This window comes from Larus michahellis, chromosome 12 (assembly GCF_964199755.1).
Source record: "Larus michahellis chromosome 12, bLarMic1.1, whole genome shotgun sequence".
Classification (NCBI taxonomy): Eukaryota; Metazoa; Chordata; class Aves; order Charadriiformes; family Laridae; genus Larus; species Larus michahellis.
In genome coordinates this window covers 15,032,392-15,048,717 of record NC_133907.1, presented here as the reverse complement: position 1 = coordinate 15,048,717, position 16,326 = coordinate 15,032,392, and the positions used below count along the sequence as shown (strand labels likewise).

At 49.5% G+C, this 16,326-nt stretch overlaps 1 protein-coding gene across 5 annotated transcripts in view; it reads right to left on the bottom strand.

Annotated features, from left to right (window-relative positions):
• Positions 1-16,326, bottom strand: part of TOX2 (TOX high mobility group box family member 2) — a 155,318-nt gene that overhangs the window by 13,115 nt on the left and 125,877 nt on the right. For 4 of the 5 annotated variants that reach the window (XM_074605332.1, XM_074605333.1, XM_074605335.1 and 1 more), the window contains exons 4-5: positions 13,651-13,890; positions 8,423-8,650 (exon numbers count right to left, since the gene is read on the bottom strand). In XM_074605332.1, the coding sequence (XP_074461433.1) occupies positions 8,423-8,650; positions 13,651-13,890 (468 nt within the window). The remainder of the gene's footprint in view (positions 1-8,422; positions 8,651-13,650; positions 13,891-16,326) is intronic. The other variant, XM_074605336.1, reaches the window with a different exon arrangement.

The window sequence follows — 16,326 nt, the reverse complement described above, 5'->3', positions numbered from 1 at the left end:
CGGTGGCCATAGCTGGGTGCTGATGTAATGAAAACATATTTGTATTTCTCCTCTGTAACAGCAAAATATCAAGAGCGGTTTTGCCTTTTTTTTTTTTTTTTTTTTAAAATCTGGGACAGTGGGAAATCAAAGCATGCACAGCTATGCGGAGACAAATTCAATTATTAGAAAGACTCGTCTGGAGAAAAACCTGCAGTTTATGGACAGTGAGGGGGCAGGTAAATAAGACTTCCTTAACCTAAATGCAAATAAATGAATAACTCAATAAATTCTGTGCCTATCTTCATCTCCATCACTTTTTTTTTTTTCTGCTACCCCCTTTTTTTCCCCAGTCTTCATCTGTCCTTGTCTTTTTGAGACAGGGCTGTGCCTCACTCGTATTTGAAAAGTGCTGCCTGTGTTACCTTCTTCTTTTAACCCCATCCTAAAGCTGTAGTAGATATCTCCAGCCATCATAGAATGGTTTGGGTCGGAAGGGACCTTAAAGACCATCCAGTGCCACCCCCTGCCCTGGGCAGGGACACCTCCCACCACACCAGGTTGCTCCAAGCCCTGTCCAACCTGGCCTTAAACACCTCCAGGGATGGGGCAGCCACAGCTTCTCTGGGCAACCTGGGCCAGGGGCTCACCACCCTCATTGTAAAATTCCATCCCTAAGGGTCTCCTCCCGGGACTTCTGCAGTCCTGTCGCACACGTTGGGGCTTTCTGCACCCACGCAGAGCTCCATCGAGGACACCGAGCAGTGGAACCGCAGCCTGCCCCTGGGGAAACGCCGCACCGGTGTGGGAAGCGCAGATCCGAACTGAACTCACGAATCCTCTGTGTAACGGCAGCTCCAGTGCAGTATTTATAACCTTTAAAATTTTAATTTAAACATTGACAAAACCATGCTACTTTCTAATTAAATCCCATTTTCTCCCAGGGGTTTTAATTTCAAAGTAATTTATCAGATTTAAGGATCCTCAAAACATTTTGCATGTTTTTCTTTCTAACCTGCCGTGCCCGCTGATTTATTTTCCTTATTCGTTAGCGGGAGGATTCATTAGTCATTAAGCGAGTGGGTGGGTTGGGGAGGGGAGCAAAAACGGTTAGTGATTATGAAAACAAAAAATCAGAGCTGTAAGAAGCATATGTTGGGATCGTAATCCTGACACCTCTGTGTCTCAGCAAAGCAGCTAGTAATTGTACCGTAATGAAATGTTCTTGTTTGATAACCAGTTAATTAGAGAAGACAATTATTCCAAACCCCGCTGACGCCCACGAACGGCTCCGTGTCGCGCAGGCACTGAATGACAGCCGGAGCTGTTAGCGGTAACCTCTGCAGCCTGGTCCCCCTGCTTTAACAGAAATGCTGCTTTCCAAGCCTGGAGAAGGATGAAAAGAACCCAAACTCTGTCCAAAAAATTCAAGGGGTCCACTGATCCCAAGTGAAAAGGTCTCCGCTGCAATCCTACAGGGAGTTTGGGGCATTTTGCTTCAAAAAAGAGATTAGACCATCAGGAAAGGAGAGATGAAAAGGGCAGCAAAGGTCTCCAGGAGGAAGCCAAGCACTCCGTTTATTTAGCTAGGAGAGAAGACCAAGTGGAGCCACAGCCTCCAAATGCGACGCAGCAAAGAAAGAGGCAATGAATGAACCTCTGCCTCTACTGCAGATAGGAAGAAAGGCAATAGGCTTAAATTGTAACAAGGGAAATGTTGGCTAAGCAAGAGGAAAGCGTTCCTAACAGCAAGGATAATTAAGCACGGGAAGAGATTGCCTGGGGAGATGTGTAATCTCCACCACTGAAGGTTTAAGAACAGATTAGGCACACATCCATCAAGAATGGCTTAAGTAGAGATGATCCGGACTTCAGGCAGCAGTATGGTCTGGTTGACCTCTTAAGTCTCTCCTTGCCCTCTTTTCTATGATTCCATGACTGGGTTTTTTTTTCCCCCCAAATGTATAAATTTGGATTTTATTCTGCTTGTAAATCTGGAGGGTTTTTCTTGTCGCTATTATACACTTTCCTGCAAGGTATCTCTTGGGATCATCATAACTTATGGCTTATTCATAAGATGACTCGAAAGTACTTCTTCCCTGTGGGGCGGTGTCTGCCACACCACCCTTCTCTTTGCATACAGCCTCCACACGGCCATGGGAAATGCATACAGCAAACATGGACACGCCATCCTTACTCCTTCCCAGCTCTTCCTCACCTCCTCGCACCCTCCTCTGTATCCATCCTGCTCCCTCCTTGGGGAAGACTTATTCTGTCCCTCCCTCCATTAAAACCAACTAACCCAAGCTAGGTTTACTGTGTAAATCTCAGCACATCTCCTTTGGACTAATACCTACAGTCTGGGTTGCTAAATCCTGAGGTCAACAGGCTTGGACATGGGAGGCCCTGTCGATGATGCCCATCACGAGGTTGCTGGTTAAGCAGTACTCCAGCTCCCCCAGACTCTCCCGGCTATGGCATGGGAGCTGTTGTGCATCTGACATCCCTGAGGACGCCTACATAAAAGGCTCTGGCTATGGGAAGTATTTCTGGAGAGGTCCTCCTTTACCCTGGTGGAGATGCAGTGTTGTGAAGCAGTCCTTTGGAGAATGAATGGATAAACCCATAATCAAGTAGCAATTACCATTGGTTAAAGCATCCTGAAAGACTCCTGCTTTCCTCTCCTTGACTTCATGGTGCCACCTGGCTGTAAGTCATCTGTCACTCCATGCGAGGGCACATGTGTGTTCTCAGGAGAACCCACAGAAGACTCCAAATGCAACAGCGGGGGAGGGCGACAAATCCAACCCCTAAACTCTGACGTAAAGCACACAACATTCATCTTCCACACTTCTGATCTTGCTCTCCAAGAAGAGAAGTCATGCTCTTGGAGATGCTTTTCAGAGCAGTTCTGACCTTTTGCACCATCCCTATCACTATCCTGGTCTCCACCAGCCCTCTCTTGAAACCTTGCTTGGGATTGGTGCTTTCATCCTTCTCCAGTACACGGCTTTCCTTGACACTCAGAAGATGCTGAGACCTCCTTCCAAGCCAGGACAACTGGTTGGACCCTTCCAGCCCCTCACTGCCAGGGCTTTGGGGCAGCAGCAGTGAACTGCAACCAGTGGTGGCTCCACCGCTGACAGCTCTGTGCAATGCTGGAATTGGGCAGTTTGATGGCCACGCTGTCAGGCAGCACCTGAAGCATGCGGTTCCTGTGGGATCTCTCCCCTGTGATGGCTCGGCTGTAACACAGCTTTACGGTTGGCCCGAGATGCCCCCGTCCCACTGCAGGTATATGCAGTGTCCTGTCACCTGGTGATGTATCAGGTTCAATGAGCGGATGGATCTGATTAGATGGGTGATCTATTGTTTTCTGCTGAGCGAGTAATTTCTCTGCTGGGTAATTTATCCCTGGAGTGTGAACGCTGTGTTATTCTCCAGGCTGTGCATTTGTATGGGAACATCACCTATGCATTTGGCCACGGAGTCACTCAGCATTACCAAACTGGTCCTGGTGAGAGCAAGAACTCATCTCTGGTACCTTTGTGTCCCCAGTGAGTCCCCAGACTCACAAACTCAACTGGAAATGTTGGTTTTGTCCAACTTTGCTTCTGCTCACTTAGGATGGGGAGCCCTGGTTTATCCTGAGGTTCACTCGGGGATTGCTCAGGAACTTCTTGATGCCTCTGCTCTGAGTTTCCAGGGTCTAGGGAAACATCGACCCAAAGCTTTGAATTTGTTGCTGGATTTCCTAGCGAAAAGCAGCAGGTTCCAGAGACATCTGCATCTGCCAGCTTGGCAAGTGTTCCCACGCTCCATCATCACCAGACTCCAAACCAATGCCCTTTTCCCCCAAAATACAGTGGACAACAGGAAGGCGCTCCGAGAGGGAACTAGGAGAACATGGCAGAGAAGAGCAAAACCCACGGGTGACTTCTTACTATGCTCTGGAAAGTTTCCAGGTTTATCACCCAAATGAATCCCTCCTGAGGGAGGACATGCCACCCAGGGCTGGGTGTCACCTGCTCTGGAGCAGAGGCTGCCGCGGGAGGGCTGGTGGCCCCATGGAAGGAGGAGAGGTGGCTGCAGCCCGGCCAAGTGGCACAAGCTGGGACCAGGCTGTGAGCACCACGTCCGTGCCGGGGAAAAATCCTTCCTGGTCAATTAGCAGAGTTTGCTCCACTCTAATGCTCAAATTCTTCTAATTTCTGTCAAATCAGGCAGCCCTTTTAAACCTCACTGGAAAATGCTGCGAATGCTAGCCTACATCTGCTAATGAAAAAAAAAATAGCACTGAGGCACAGGATTCTGCGAGCCTCGAGCAAGGACCTGGAGCTGCAGGCGGATTACGACGACAGGTACCCCATTTGATGATAATGGCTGAATTAGCATTTCACTCTCCACCAAAGTCTAAGCTATCTCAACAGGAACAGCTGCTAAACTATTTGCAAAGTTCAAAGAGTACGTATTAATATTTTTTTTTTTTTTTCCTCGAGTCACATTCTTCAGACTCCCATGTAAGCTTCTTAGAAAGGGCTGCGCCAGCTGTTGAAGAACGAAGATTACAACGTCCTGCTAATGCAGCGCTGGAGACATTTAAAGGTATTCTTATTTATTACTGTTATGCACGCACGGCCGCACTGGAAGGGGTTAAAACGGGGAAGAAAACGGCGCTTTGCCGAACAGGTGTCCTTGAGCGGTACCCAAGGACACGGAGATTGCTAATCCTGTATTCCACAGCATGATCAAATCACCAGGCAACAGATATAAATAAAAAAAGGCAGGAAATAAGGAAATTTAGATACAAGTGTGTCAGAGGGAAAATGAAGATTCATTGTGAAGAGGCTGAGAAGAGAAGAAGAAGAAGGAACAAAATGACAAAGGCACAAATGATAAACCAGTAAGAATGAAAGAAAGCGGGGTGTGGGGGGAGAAGCCTCTCTGCGAAATACATGTCTGTGACAGCAGCAGCCAAATCAAAGATGCTCCTAGATTATATGGTTTCTTGCATAATGCGCATTCTGGTTCCCGCGCGGTGTTTGTCTTTCAGCTCCTGCACAGGGAAAAAAAAAACAAAACCCATATCTGAAATGGGACGTGAGCAACCTTTATTTTGCTTGTTTCATCAGGAGGAGAAAGCAAATTTGCTTTGTGGGAGCAGCAGCACCTGCTCAATGGCAAATAAATAGCTACAGCTTTGATATTACAGTGCATATAATCATTAGCAGCACAAATGGCAGAGGATTAACCCTCCGTGTGCCGGCCTGAGCTCACCGGCAAAGGGGCGGCATCTTGGTTCTGCCTCAGAAATGCTCCACGCAATGGCTGTGGGGGGAGCAGGGCTGAGGTTCTGCCTGCCTGGGTGGGGGACAGGACCACACCTCTGAGCCTGAGGCATTGGCAGTGTGGCTACGAGCCATCTGCACTGGGCTTTACTCCTCCTTTCGCCACTGGTAGGGCGGCCACCCCACCCTACATAACTCCTCTGTGCGTGATGGAGCTAGGAGGGATGGAGGGATGGATGGATGATGGATGGATGGATGGATGGATGGATGGATGGATGGATGGATGGATCTGCAAGCCCACTGGGGCATGTGCCAGGGGCTGCTGACACGTGGTGGGGGATCACAAGTCCAAAATGGCCTGGCTGAGGTTGGGTTTATCGGCCAACTTGCTCTGAACCTCCTCCCTGGTTTCTCCCTGCCTGTCCTCCCTGCTCTTCTCCCACAAGGAAGAGACCAAAACACACCCAGGGCTGGGGAAATGCTGTGCCCGTTGGAAAGTGGAAAATAAGGTTTGTAATCTTCATCTGAAGCAGAAACTAACAGTGGTATAAATGACCGCTTAATAACAGCATGGTGGGGTTGGGGTCTGCACATCAGTCCTCTGGAGATGAGATGCCCCAGCCCCACCCTGAACATCTTGGGCCAAAATCAACATCCTCCAGCCTCAAATCCACCCTCCTTTCTCATGCCAGAAAGAGCGGAAGCTTTCTTTAACTAAAACCTTGGCCCTAATTGAGCAAGAACGTCCAGATTTGGCTCTTGCTTGTCTACTTTGCCATCGTCGTGTTGGCTTTTCGCTGTGTTGTCTTCTGCACTGCGTTCTGCAGGGAGGATATGAAGATAATCAAAACCACTGTTGTCACTAGAGCTAGGAGCAGCGCATCAGGTGAAATACTTCCCTTTTCCTCCTTTCCATCCCTTTCCATGATGCTCAGCGTGGTGATGAGCTGAACCACAGGCCGGTGCAGCCACATGGCAATCTGGACTCCGAGGTCCCAGTAGGATTTTGGCCAGTGATGGCATCACCATAAAGCTGTCCTGCTCGGTCACCGTCCCCTCCCGAGATGTCCCAAGAGAGTGCTTGGCATGGGCTGCTTGCCTTTACCATGAATGCATGCATCAAGTCCTGCAGGACATCCTAGGCACTTGTTTTCACGCATTAAAGACATTTTGTTAATGTGTTTGGTTTTTTTTTTTAATTCCTTTTTCCTTTTTTCCTTTCCATTGCATTGCCTTATGAATCTAAACAAACTTGACTGGGGATGCTGGCAGGGGAAAGCAAACGGGGACCAAATAAACTCTTTTCCAGCCAAACACTTCAAGAGTGAACGTGCCCCATTGCACAAACCAGCAACGCGGTGCCAGAGCCAAGGATAAATAGCGTCCCTCCAGCCGGAGTCCCGGGCAGGGAGGTAGCTGTCATGGGAGAAAAGTATACAGCTGGAGACAAAGCCAGGAAGTTAATATTTAAGCATTCAGACAAGGAACAAATGACTTAATTAAATCAATTACAGAGGGAGAAATGGAGCCACTTAGAAAGCGTGTGTAAAGAGGCGGCAAGGCTGCTACGATCTCATAAAAGAGAAGAAGGGAGAGTTAGCAGGGAAGATAAACGGACTGGTCTAATCCCTGCTGTTAATTAAGAGCCGAGCATTTGCACTGCGCTGAGTCAGGGTCGCACCAGCAATTCCATTATACAAACCACATTCGCAGCCGAGCTCAGTGCCCGATCTACAGAGACATTTGCAACCAGATGGAGCAAGGGAGAGGCAGCATGAGACGTTGGGAGGGATGAAAGCAGGAGAAAGAGGTGACATAAAAGCTTCTCTGTGCTCCTGAACCTCCCACCAATAGCTCCAATAGCCCCAACCCAGCCCCTGCCCTGCACCTTCCTGGGATATTCCTCCCTTCTTCAACATGAGAAATTCCTGCATGATCCCCCAGTGATCCGTCCAAAGAGGAGAAGAAGGAGGATCATGAAAACATCAAAGCAATACTTTGCACAGTAGGAAGACTCCAGATGGATCAGCAAAAGGGCTTTCATCCCAGAAGATGCCTCGCTCTTATTCCTGACTTGGTGCAGGGTGGAAAGCAAGGCTATTTCCTAGCATGACTTCCATTTAAATAACTTTTTTTCCTCCCTCCCCAAAAGTAGGTGCTTCAAATGCTGGCCGTGGACACCCAAGGAGAGACGGAGCCAGGCTGAGGTTGGCAGCCAGGCTCTAGGAGAAGGGCTCACCGCTCATGGGGGGGCTGTCAGTGAAAGCATGTTTGGGTTCAGAGACACATCACATACAGTGGCAGATCTCGCTCTGCCTGATAAAGAGACACACTTGCTACGGAAAGTGTTCCCTGGGGTTTTCTCAATAGGCAACAAGCAATTACAGGCTTTTGTAACTGACTCAGCATCAACAAACCAGCTGAAGCAGGACTCCAGTAGTCTCCGTGTGAAGCAGACTGAAAGTGCTTGACAGCTTTGGGGCAGGAAGGTTTCCTCTGTGAGGCCACTTCAGACATCTCCTTTCTAAGCTTTTAAAGCCTTAACGTTAGATTTCAGGCCAATGATGTAGAGAGTTAATAGTTTTTAGCCGGTTGCCATCACTCCTTGTAAGTAAATAAGCAAATACAAACCCACCTCTCATCTAAGGCTGTAAAAACCCCATGTCAGGGAAAGGCCATTGATGTGTTTGCAAAGTATGATCTTCTCAAGAATAATTAGTTGCCAGAAAAATTTGCTCTTCCCCATGTAACAACAGAGATTTTTCTAAAAGAGGGGCAGAGGCAGAGCAAACTTAGCGCATCCTTCTGCTGCCCCATCCCTGCCCTGCCTGTGACAGGGGTCAGACCCCCCCTGCCTTGGGACACCTGGGTGGCAAGGACCTGTCTGCAGGGCACCCCAGGGAGGTGTCCAAGGACCAGGTCATGTCGCCGTCGCACCGGCTCGGGGCACACAAACCACTCCAGCATCGCTTCGAGTGGCAGTGGGCACTTCAGCACCACTCTGGAAAATACCCCCCGTCTCTGGGCACACACTTCAGCCTGGTTAAGGCCCTGGCCACGCTCCTAACGTGCTTGGGGAGACTCTGACGCTCTGCACCATGGAAAAACGTATTTAAACGGTTGGAAGAAAAAAAAAGAAGACATCAGTAACTCACTTGTTTTTGCTCTTCTCCCAAACTGTCCCACATTGATGCAACAATTTTTGATACGTCTCCGAAGGTGGCGTTGGGGTTTTGCCCTTTGATGGCTGCTTGCGTGTCTCTGAAAAACAGGGCGTAGGCTGACACGGGCTTCTGTGGCTCATTGGGATCCTTCTTTTTCTTCTTCTTTTGGCTTTTGGGCTTTTTGCCCAGGTCTGTTGATGGTCTTTTCTCTCCAGTAACCTGCAAAACCAAGAACCTTAGCAGTCAGCTGGGTCTGATGACCCACCTCATCACCAAGAGATGAACCTTAGCAGTCAGCAGTCCCTACGAGTCCCTGCTACAGCTTGTTAGCAGAGGGGACGAGAGAGGGCACGGGTAGAGAAGGGCACCCAGCACAGCAAGGAGGGCAGCGGCCCTGGGGGTCTCTTTGGCTCCCAGGAGCCTCCAGGATCATTGCACAAACTGCCGGTGCGTGCCTGAGCCCGGCTTAGGTGCCTCCTCACAGCCCGGGTCACAGCTTGGGCTCGTCCCTTGCTGCTCCGGTTGTCCCCGCTCCAAAGCTGGGGCTTTCCAGGCACTCATCCTCGGTCACCCCCTTCCACCTCCTCTTCCCCGGCATGACAAGCTCATTCTCTCCTTGATCCTCTTCTGGGACCTCCCCAAACGCCTTGCTTCCCAGCCAGATCCCTTTATCAGGCTATGAATTTTTCCAAAATTGGCTTCCACATGGTTTCTGATTTCCAGACCAGTAATCCCCCTTGGCAAGCTGCTTCTGCCTGTCCTCACCCCGATGTGTGCCGGCAGCTCAGCCTCCCTGCTCCTGAGGCAGGAGAGGTGTGAGCACTAGCCAAGCAGCACCACCGTCACAGCATTAGAGAATCATAGAATTTGGGTTAGAAGGGACCTTAGAGATCACTTAGTTCAACGCCACCTGCCCCGTGCAAGGACACCTCCCACCAGACCAGGTTGCTCCAAGCCCCGTCCAACCTGGCCTTGAACCCCTCCAGGGATGGGGCAGCCACAGCTTCTCTGGGCAACCTGTTCACAATGGGGCCATCCAAAATTTGCTTCACCCTGCTAACAGGTATGTACCCCTATCCAGGAAAAATATCGAGGAATTAAACTATTTTAATCTTCCGTATTAAACGCTTTGCATGCACCGGTCACTCTTTATGACGAGGCTGGATGACAAGGTCTGGCTGTATCCACCAGCCTGTGGATGGTGGAACTAAGGGGAGCAGGACACAGGAAACAGAAGCTGGACTTTTTGCCTGCTCAGTACGAGACACTGCCACCAGGCTGGGAAGTAAAACTGCCAGGTGGAAACAGGGGTGCTTCCAGTGAAGGCAGCACAGAAAGAAGAGCCTATGGCTGAGCCTCCACCATGATGCCCTGGGCAGCGTGTTGAATACATGGGACCGCTGAGGCCTCTGTGTGATGGTGTGCAAAGGGGAAGACCCCTGGAAAGCACCTGGACACACATCAAAGCTCTCAAGGCATTAACTGCGGTCAGTGAAAGCTCGCACTACAGGGAAGCACCATTATCCTTATTTTATAGAGGAGGAAAAACTAAATACGCCAGAGGTTAAAGACGGCAGAGAATAAAATCGGTTGCTGCCAGCTGGCTGATCTCTGCATCCCGGAGGGCAAACAGGGTCCCAGCACCTCCTCCTGCAGACCCACCACGCTCTGGCACCGAGTGCTCGGCTACTACCTGACTGCGGCAGCCCCTGCTCTACCAGGAGCACGGGCTAATTACATCACTTAGGAAGTTGCCCAATCTGTCACTTAGAGGTCTAAAAAAAATGAATTGACACAGGTCTAAACACCAAACCGTTGAGAAAACCTTGCCTCCCAGTGAGTGCTGGGAGCAAAAGGCCTTTTCTCCTGATGGATTTGCCGATTACGATTGCGTGCTTGGAAGCGGCGGGATTTAAGAGGCTTCACTCAGGCCAGGCGCGGGGAGGAAAGGGCAGCAGTGCTCCTGTGCTCTGCGCAGCAGCTCTTGACTGGTCATTAAGTTCAGTATCAGCGCAGTGACATTTGTCAAACAGACAGTGACCATTAGTGAATGAGCAGAGAGACCAAAAAAATTGCATTTAATTTAAAATTGCCCAATTGGGCTTGAATGGGAGGCCTGGAGGTGAAAGGCCAGCTTATTAGGAGAAAAAAAAAAATGCATGACAGGGCTTCAGCCCATTAGCAAGTGAGACGATATTTTAACTAACTGTAATCCTGTTTGATTCACTAAAGTGCTGCAGAGGGGGAGCTGCTCTCCTCGCAGCCGTTGACCAAGTGAAGGAGCCGGCAACTGGCACAATCCAACCCTGGCCACGACGATGGTTTTAGAGTCAGTCTTGCTTAGGCAGCACCAAAGAGTAAATGGTATTTATGGAAAACAGACGCTGCCAGAGGGGAGCAGAGCAGATCAGGACTTTGCCTGGTTTTGCTGGGGTTTACCAGGTGTGATGCAGCACAGGATGAGCCAACAGTCCAGCCCTGGGCTGCAGGAGATGCTTGAACAACCTAAGCCATGTTCATGGCTAAAGGCAAACCCCAGCGAGCCAGCGCCTCACTGCGCCAGAACAACCATATCCCCCAAGGGCTGAGACATGGGTGAAGGCCATGTGGCGGGATGAAGCGTATGGCCACCAGGTACGTTTAACCAGAAGGTATGTTCAACACCAGATGTGGACTGGGGCAATTCACCGGTGACAGATGTGAACCTATAAACTGGTAGCTTGGTGCCTTCTTAGATGTTGAACCCATGAAGAGCAGGAACTTCATGGACGCCATGATTTTAATAACCATGGAGAGAGATCGCTAATCCAACTGGAATCTGGACTACAACTACCTCTCCCTCCCATGCACGTGTACATCCCCCCCAAAGCAATAAATGCATCAGTGAGGCTGGGAGACATCCTCAAATCACAAGCTCCCTGGATCTAAGGACCTACTGGACCTGAACCACCCACTGGTGTCAGACCCATTTCTTTAACGTGTGACCTTCTCAGTTACAAGATTAATTTCTGCTTGTTAGACATTGCTTTGCTTTGTTGCAGAAAGGCCCTTAATGGCCATAGGAAAAATGACCGATGGGTGAATACAGCAGCTGGGCAGATAGAGAAAACAAACAGAAACCTGCAGGCCACAGCGCGGTTCTGCTGCTTTCTTTACACTTATGATCTCCTTCCTCCATCAAATACACCATTCCTGTTCCACCTGTCTTGCTGGGTAGTTTACGGGGCAGAAAAACGAGGGGGCATGCCTTTAGGGATAGGAAAAATTCAAATCTCTGCCAGTTGTCATAGTTTGGACATCTCCAAATCCTTCCTACCCCCACAGGCATCACTGGCTCGATGAGAACAGAAGATCCAACCCCAAAGCCACGTCCTCCCCAGTGACTCCTGCGGCCCTGACTGGCTGGGAGGAAAGCTGGGTGATGCTGAAAGAGGCAGAGTAAGAGAATCTGGCGTGTAACTAAGCTGAAACTCATTTTCCACTAACGTGAAAGATTTTAGCTCTTGCTGGAATTAATTGCCTGGAGCTGTGTGACGTGGGCTCTGGGAGGTGGCAGACCGTGGGGTCCAGCAGCACAACCCATCCCACAGTGTCCCCCAAATGTGGAATAGCAAAGTTTGAGAAACGCCATCTATTTTCAATCAGGTGTATCCCTTCTTTTTAAAGTTCTATTCCACTGAAGCTCAGTTTTCGCACCCACATGCGCGCTCTGCTTTGGAATGTCCTGATCTGAGGTGAAAACTGCCAAAGGATGAAAAATTACAGGACTGATGGGAATACATTTGTCTAGATTTCACAGAATCATGGAATCATTTAGGTTGGAAAAGACCTTTAAGATTTCCATGGAAAGGGAAAGGCTTTTGCTCAGTCCTAGCGGTTTCCTACTTTTCTGGTCTCTGCATTCAAATCCTGTCACAGCCATCTATTTTTAGGGGACAAAGTTGCAATACCAGTGCTTCTGCTGTCAACCTCGGATCAGCACCTTCCAGGAGAAGGTTTTCCACAAAAGACTTTGATTAAAGTCCGCAGGGAGCCCAGTGTTTGACCTGCAGGCATGGAGACCCACCGGGTGTTGAGGCGGCGACCCTGCAATTGCTGCAATTTGTCCTCGGTAAATAACAGACGGGAGATGCGCAGAACGCAGCATGTCTTGTTGGCTTTGTCAGTGCGTTTTGAGAAAGATAGGCAACAACCCAGATGTTCCCAAAACCCTAGGAAATCCTTGGGTTTCTGGATGCCGTGCTCGCCAGTTGTTCTGGCTGTAGGGGCAGACTCTGTGCCACAAAGACATTGCTGACTACCTAACACACTGCCCGGGCCAACTAAAAGGCAGAACACTCTTTCTCTTTTGATTTCCGATTTTTCTTTCCATAGCAAGCCATGTCTGCCGAGCTCAGTTAAATCCCACCCTGCGTTATTGTCCTTCCCTGTTTTAGTCTCCTGTATACCTGCCACCAGAAATCTGATTTTGCACCCAAGCATTTGCAGAACCTTAGCCCTGAGCCTGCTTTGCTCATCAAAACCCTCAGAGGAGGAAACTTCACAGCTTGATCACAGAATCTCAGACTGGCAGGGGTTGGAAGGGCCCTCTGGAGATCATCCCGTCCAACCCCCTGCCAGAGCAGGGTCACCCAGAGCAGGTGGCACAGGAATGCGTCCAGGCCGGGTTGGAATGTCTCCAGAGACGGAGACTCCACCACCTCTCTGGGCAGCCTGTGCCAGGGCTCTGCCACCCTCAAAGGGAAGAAGTTCCTCCTCATGTTTAGGTGGAACTTCCTATGCTCAAGTTTGTGCCCGTTACCTCTTGTCCTGTCCCTGGGCACCACTGAAAAGAGCCTGGCCCCATCCTCCTGACACCCACCCTTTCAGTATTTATAAGCATTGATAAAAGATCCCCCCTCAGCCGTCTTTTTTCCAGACTGAAAAGACCCAAATCCCTCATAGACCTCGTAAACCATGGAGAGAAAAGCCCAAGTCTCATTGCCAAACCTTTTGCATGCACAACCCAAGCATGTGCGCTAGCCTGCCATGCTGGACCTCACCCTAGGCTGGAAATGATCTCCCCATCCTTGGGAAAGTCTCCCACTGTATATATATTAAAAAAAAAAAAAAAAAAAGACCAAAAATCTGTGCTCTTATTTAGCACAATTTATCCCTCACTGAAAAGCATCATCGGCTGTTTTCTCGCTGTCTGTTAAAACAGGCGTGACTGCACGTACCTTATAATGTGACTCTGTCTCCTCTTCCTGAGTAGAACTGGAGGGAGATGGTGTAGCAGACTTACTTCCCGGGGGCGAGGGGGAACCGTGGGTAACACCGCTCCGCATCCCCATCTGCGAAATCAGCTGAGACTGGCTGAGAGCGCTCATGGGGCCGGCTAACATCCCGGGGCGATTGATCAGGGGCACTTGACGGTTGGACTCATAGGACGTGGCATCTGAGTGGACCATCTCCTGGATCTGAGTTAGGAGAATATCACTTTGTAATTAAAAAAGGTACTTATATATTTATCATACTGTCAAATCACTTTACGGTGAATTCTTATCGACTGATTTAAAATTATTCTACGCAGCTGGTGAAGTCTTCCTCGTGCCCCCTTCCAAACATGCCGAGAGCAAGAAATGAGCACCACGCGCCCGGGGGCTCTGCTCCTGCCATCTCCCTGCCCACGGGGACTACGGAGACGTGCTAATTTGTCTTTGTGCATCTGCCCGTGTGTCCAGGAGGTGCCCCTGCCTGCCTCAGGGACCAGAAGCGATGTGTGTGTGCGCACGCGTAAGAGACGAGAGGAGTGACTACCTGATACAGTTGTCCCTCCCCTAAAAAAGTTTCCTAACACTTACTTATCTGTTCTCATAACACAAGGAGACATCTGATGGGACTGAAAGGCGACTAAAGACACATGGCTGCAGGGACACACGGGCACGGCACAGGCCATTGGCACATGCGCTGCCTCCGGCGGCTGCTGAGCCCGACAGCCTTGAGAGATTCGAAAGAGAAATGGAACATATATATATATATATATGGGTAACAAGAAATGTTGAATGCTATATTAGGCAAAATAAAAATATCTTACGGAGCGTATATCCCCCTATGTCGTGGCATAAACCAAAGTTCAAGTGGTTGGGTCAGGCGGGGGCAGCAACAACCCCCTGTCCTGTCCTCGGAGGGAAGATGAGATAAAATGAGGGGGGGACAAACCTGGCCATGTTGTAGGTGCATGGAGGGCTTTGGGGCTGCCTTGCTGTCTGCTGAGCCAAGACCTCAGTTCCAGTTTGTACCATTTTCCCTGAAAACCCCTTTTTCACCCCAGGATCCATCCCTGCCCGGCCAGTCCCCAGCGGCAGGGCTCAGCCTCATCCAGCCACGGAGGAAGCCAGTGGGAGGGAGAGCAAGCCCTGCCTGGATCGTTCTCCAGACTTTTTCCCTTTTATATTAATCTGATTAATGTTAACATGAGTTTAAAGACCCAGGCTTTATTTATTAACAATCTTCATTTCCGATAAGCCCGCTGAGGTGCAGTCTCTCATTACCAGGGGAGGCTTGCCAACTCCATTAGCAGCACATACAGAAAGCAACCCCGGGAAGACCTGCAAGGGCTCGGTAGGCTTCAGAAGAAATAAATCCAAATGCAAAACCAGATTTACTCCTGCAGGTCAGGAATCAAGAGCTTTATGCAACACCCGACAGCACGTTCTGCTCTCTTTCGGATTCTCCATCAGTAGAGGAGTGTGTGTCAGGGGAACAGATTTTCCCAGATCTGCCCTTTTTCTGTTTTAATTACAAAGTGTGGGAATTTAAGTCACAGGAAGAAAATCTTCCAGTACCTAAAGGGGGCCTACAGGAAAGATAGGGAGGGACACTTGATCAGGGAGGGGAGCCATAGGATGAGGGGGAATGGTTTTAAACTGGAAGAGGGGAGATTTAGAGGAGATATCAGGAAGAAATTCTGTGCTGTGAGGGTGGTGAGCCCCTGGCCCAGGTTGCCCAGAGAAGCTGTGGCTGCCCCATCCCTGAAGGGGTTCAAGGCCAGGTTGGACGGGGCTTGGAGCAACCTGGTCTGGTGGGAGGTGTCCATGCCCAGGGCAGAGGGGTTGGAACGAAATGGTCTTTGAGGTCCCTTCCAACCCGGACCATTCCATGATTCTATGATTTCAACAGCACGAGGAGTCCGACCGAGGCTGACTTAGAGACCAGGCTGAATGGTGGTTGCAAGGAACCACCAGCTTTGCTCCATCGCGGAGCTGAGAAAACTCCCTGCTGCCTGAACTATGGACAAGTTTTATGTGCCCCAAATCCCTGCCTTATTGCAGCGGTTTGGCTTCTGCGTGGGAAATCCTGGCCAAAAAGACATCGAGGATGCGCACGCCGCAGCCAAGCAAGGTGGGGACGGACAACGGGCTCGGAAAGCGCAGGAGGCAGCAGAGAGGCAATTTTTCCATTTACAATTAAATTTGTAAACATCTTGGGAATGGGCAGGGGTGAGACGGGCAGCAATGGGGAGCCTGCAAAGTGGGGAGACAGCTCAGCATCTGTCTGCTGTGCGAGGGGTAAACTTCCCAAATTCCAGTGGAAAAGGTACATTTGTCTGGGATTTTGTCAGCTTAATCCAGACCTTTCATGTTAGAGAAGATCTGCCAGCTGCTAAGGAAAAGAATAATTTATTGTCCTTATTTTAAATTTAAATGAAGAAAAAGTTTAGAAGACGGGTGTTTTAGAAATGGGGAAGGCTATGAAACGTGGCTTAAAAAGTTTTAAAATTTAAAATAGCTCATTCACGTTTGCAGCCATGGCAGTCTCTTGGGTAAATACTGTATTAAGACAATTTTTTGGAAACTTTTATTATGTGGCCAATAGACCACAACAGCTCCGTTTATCCATTAAATATGTAATCA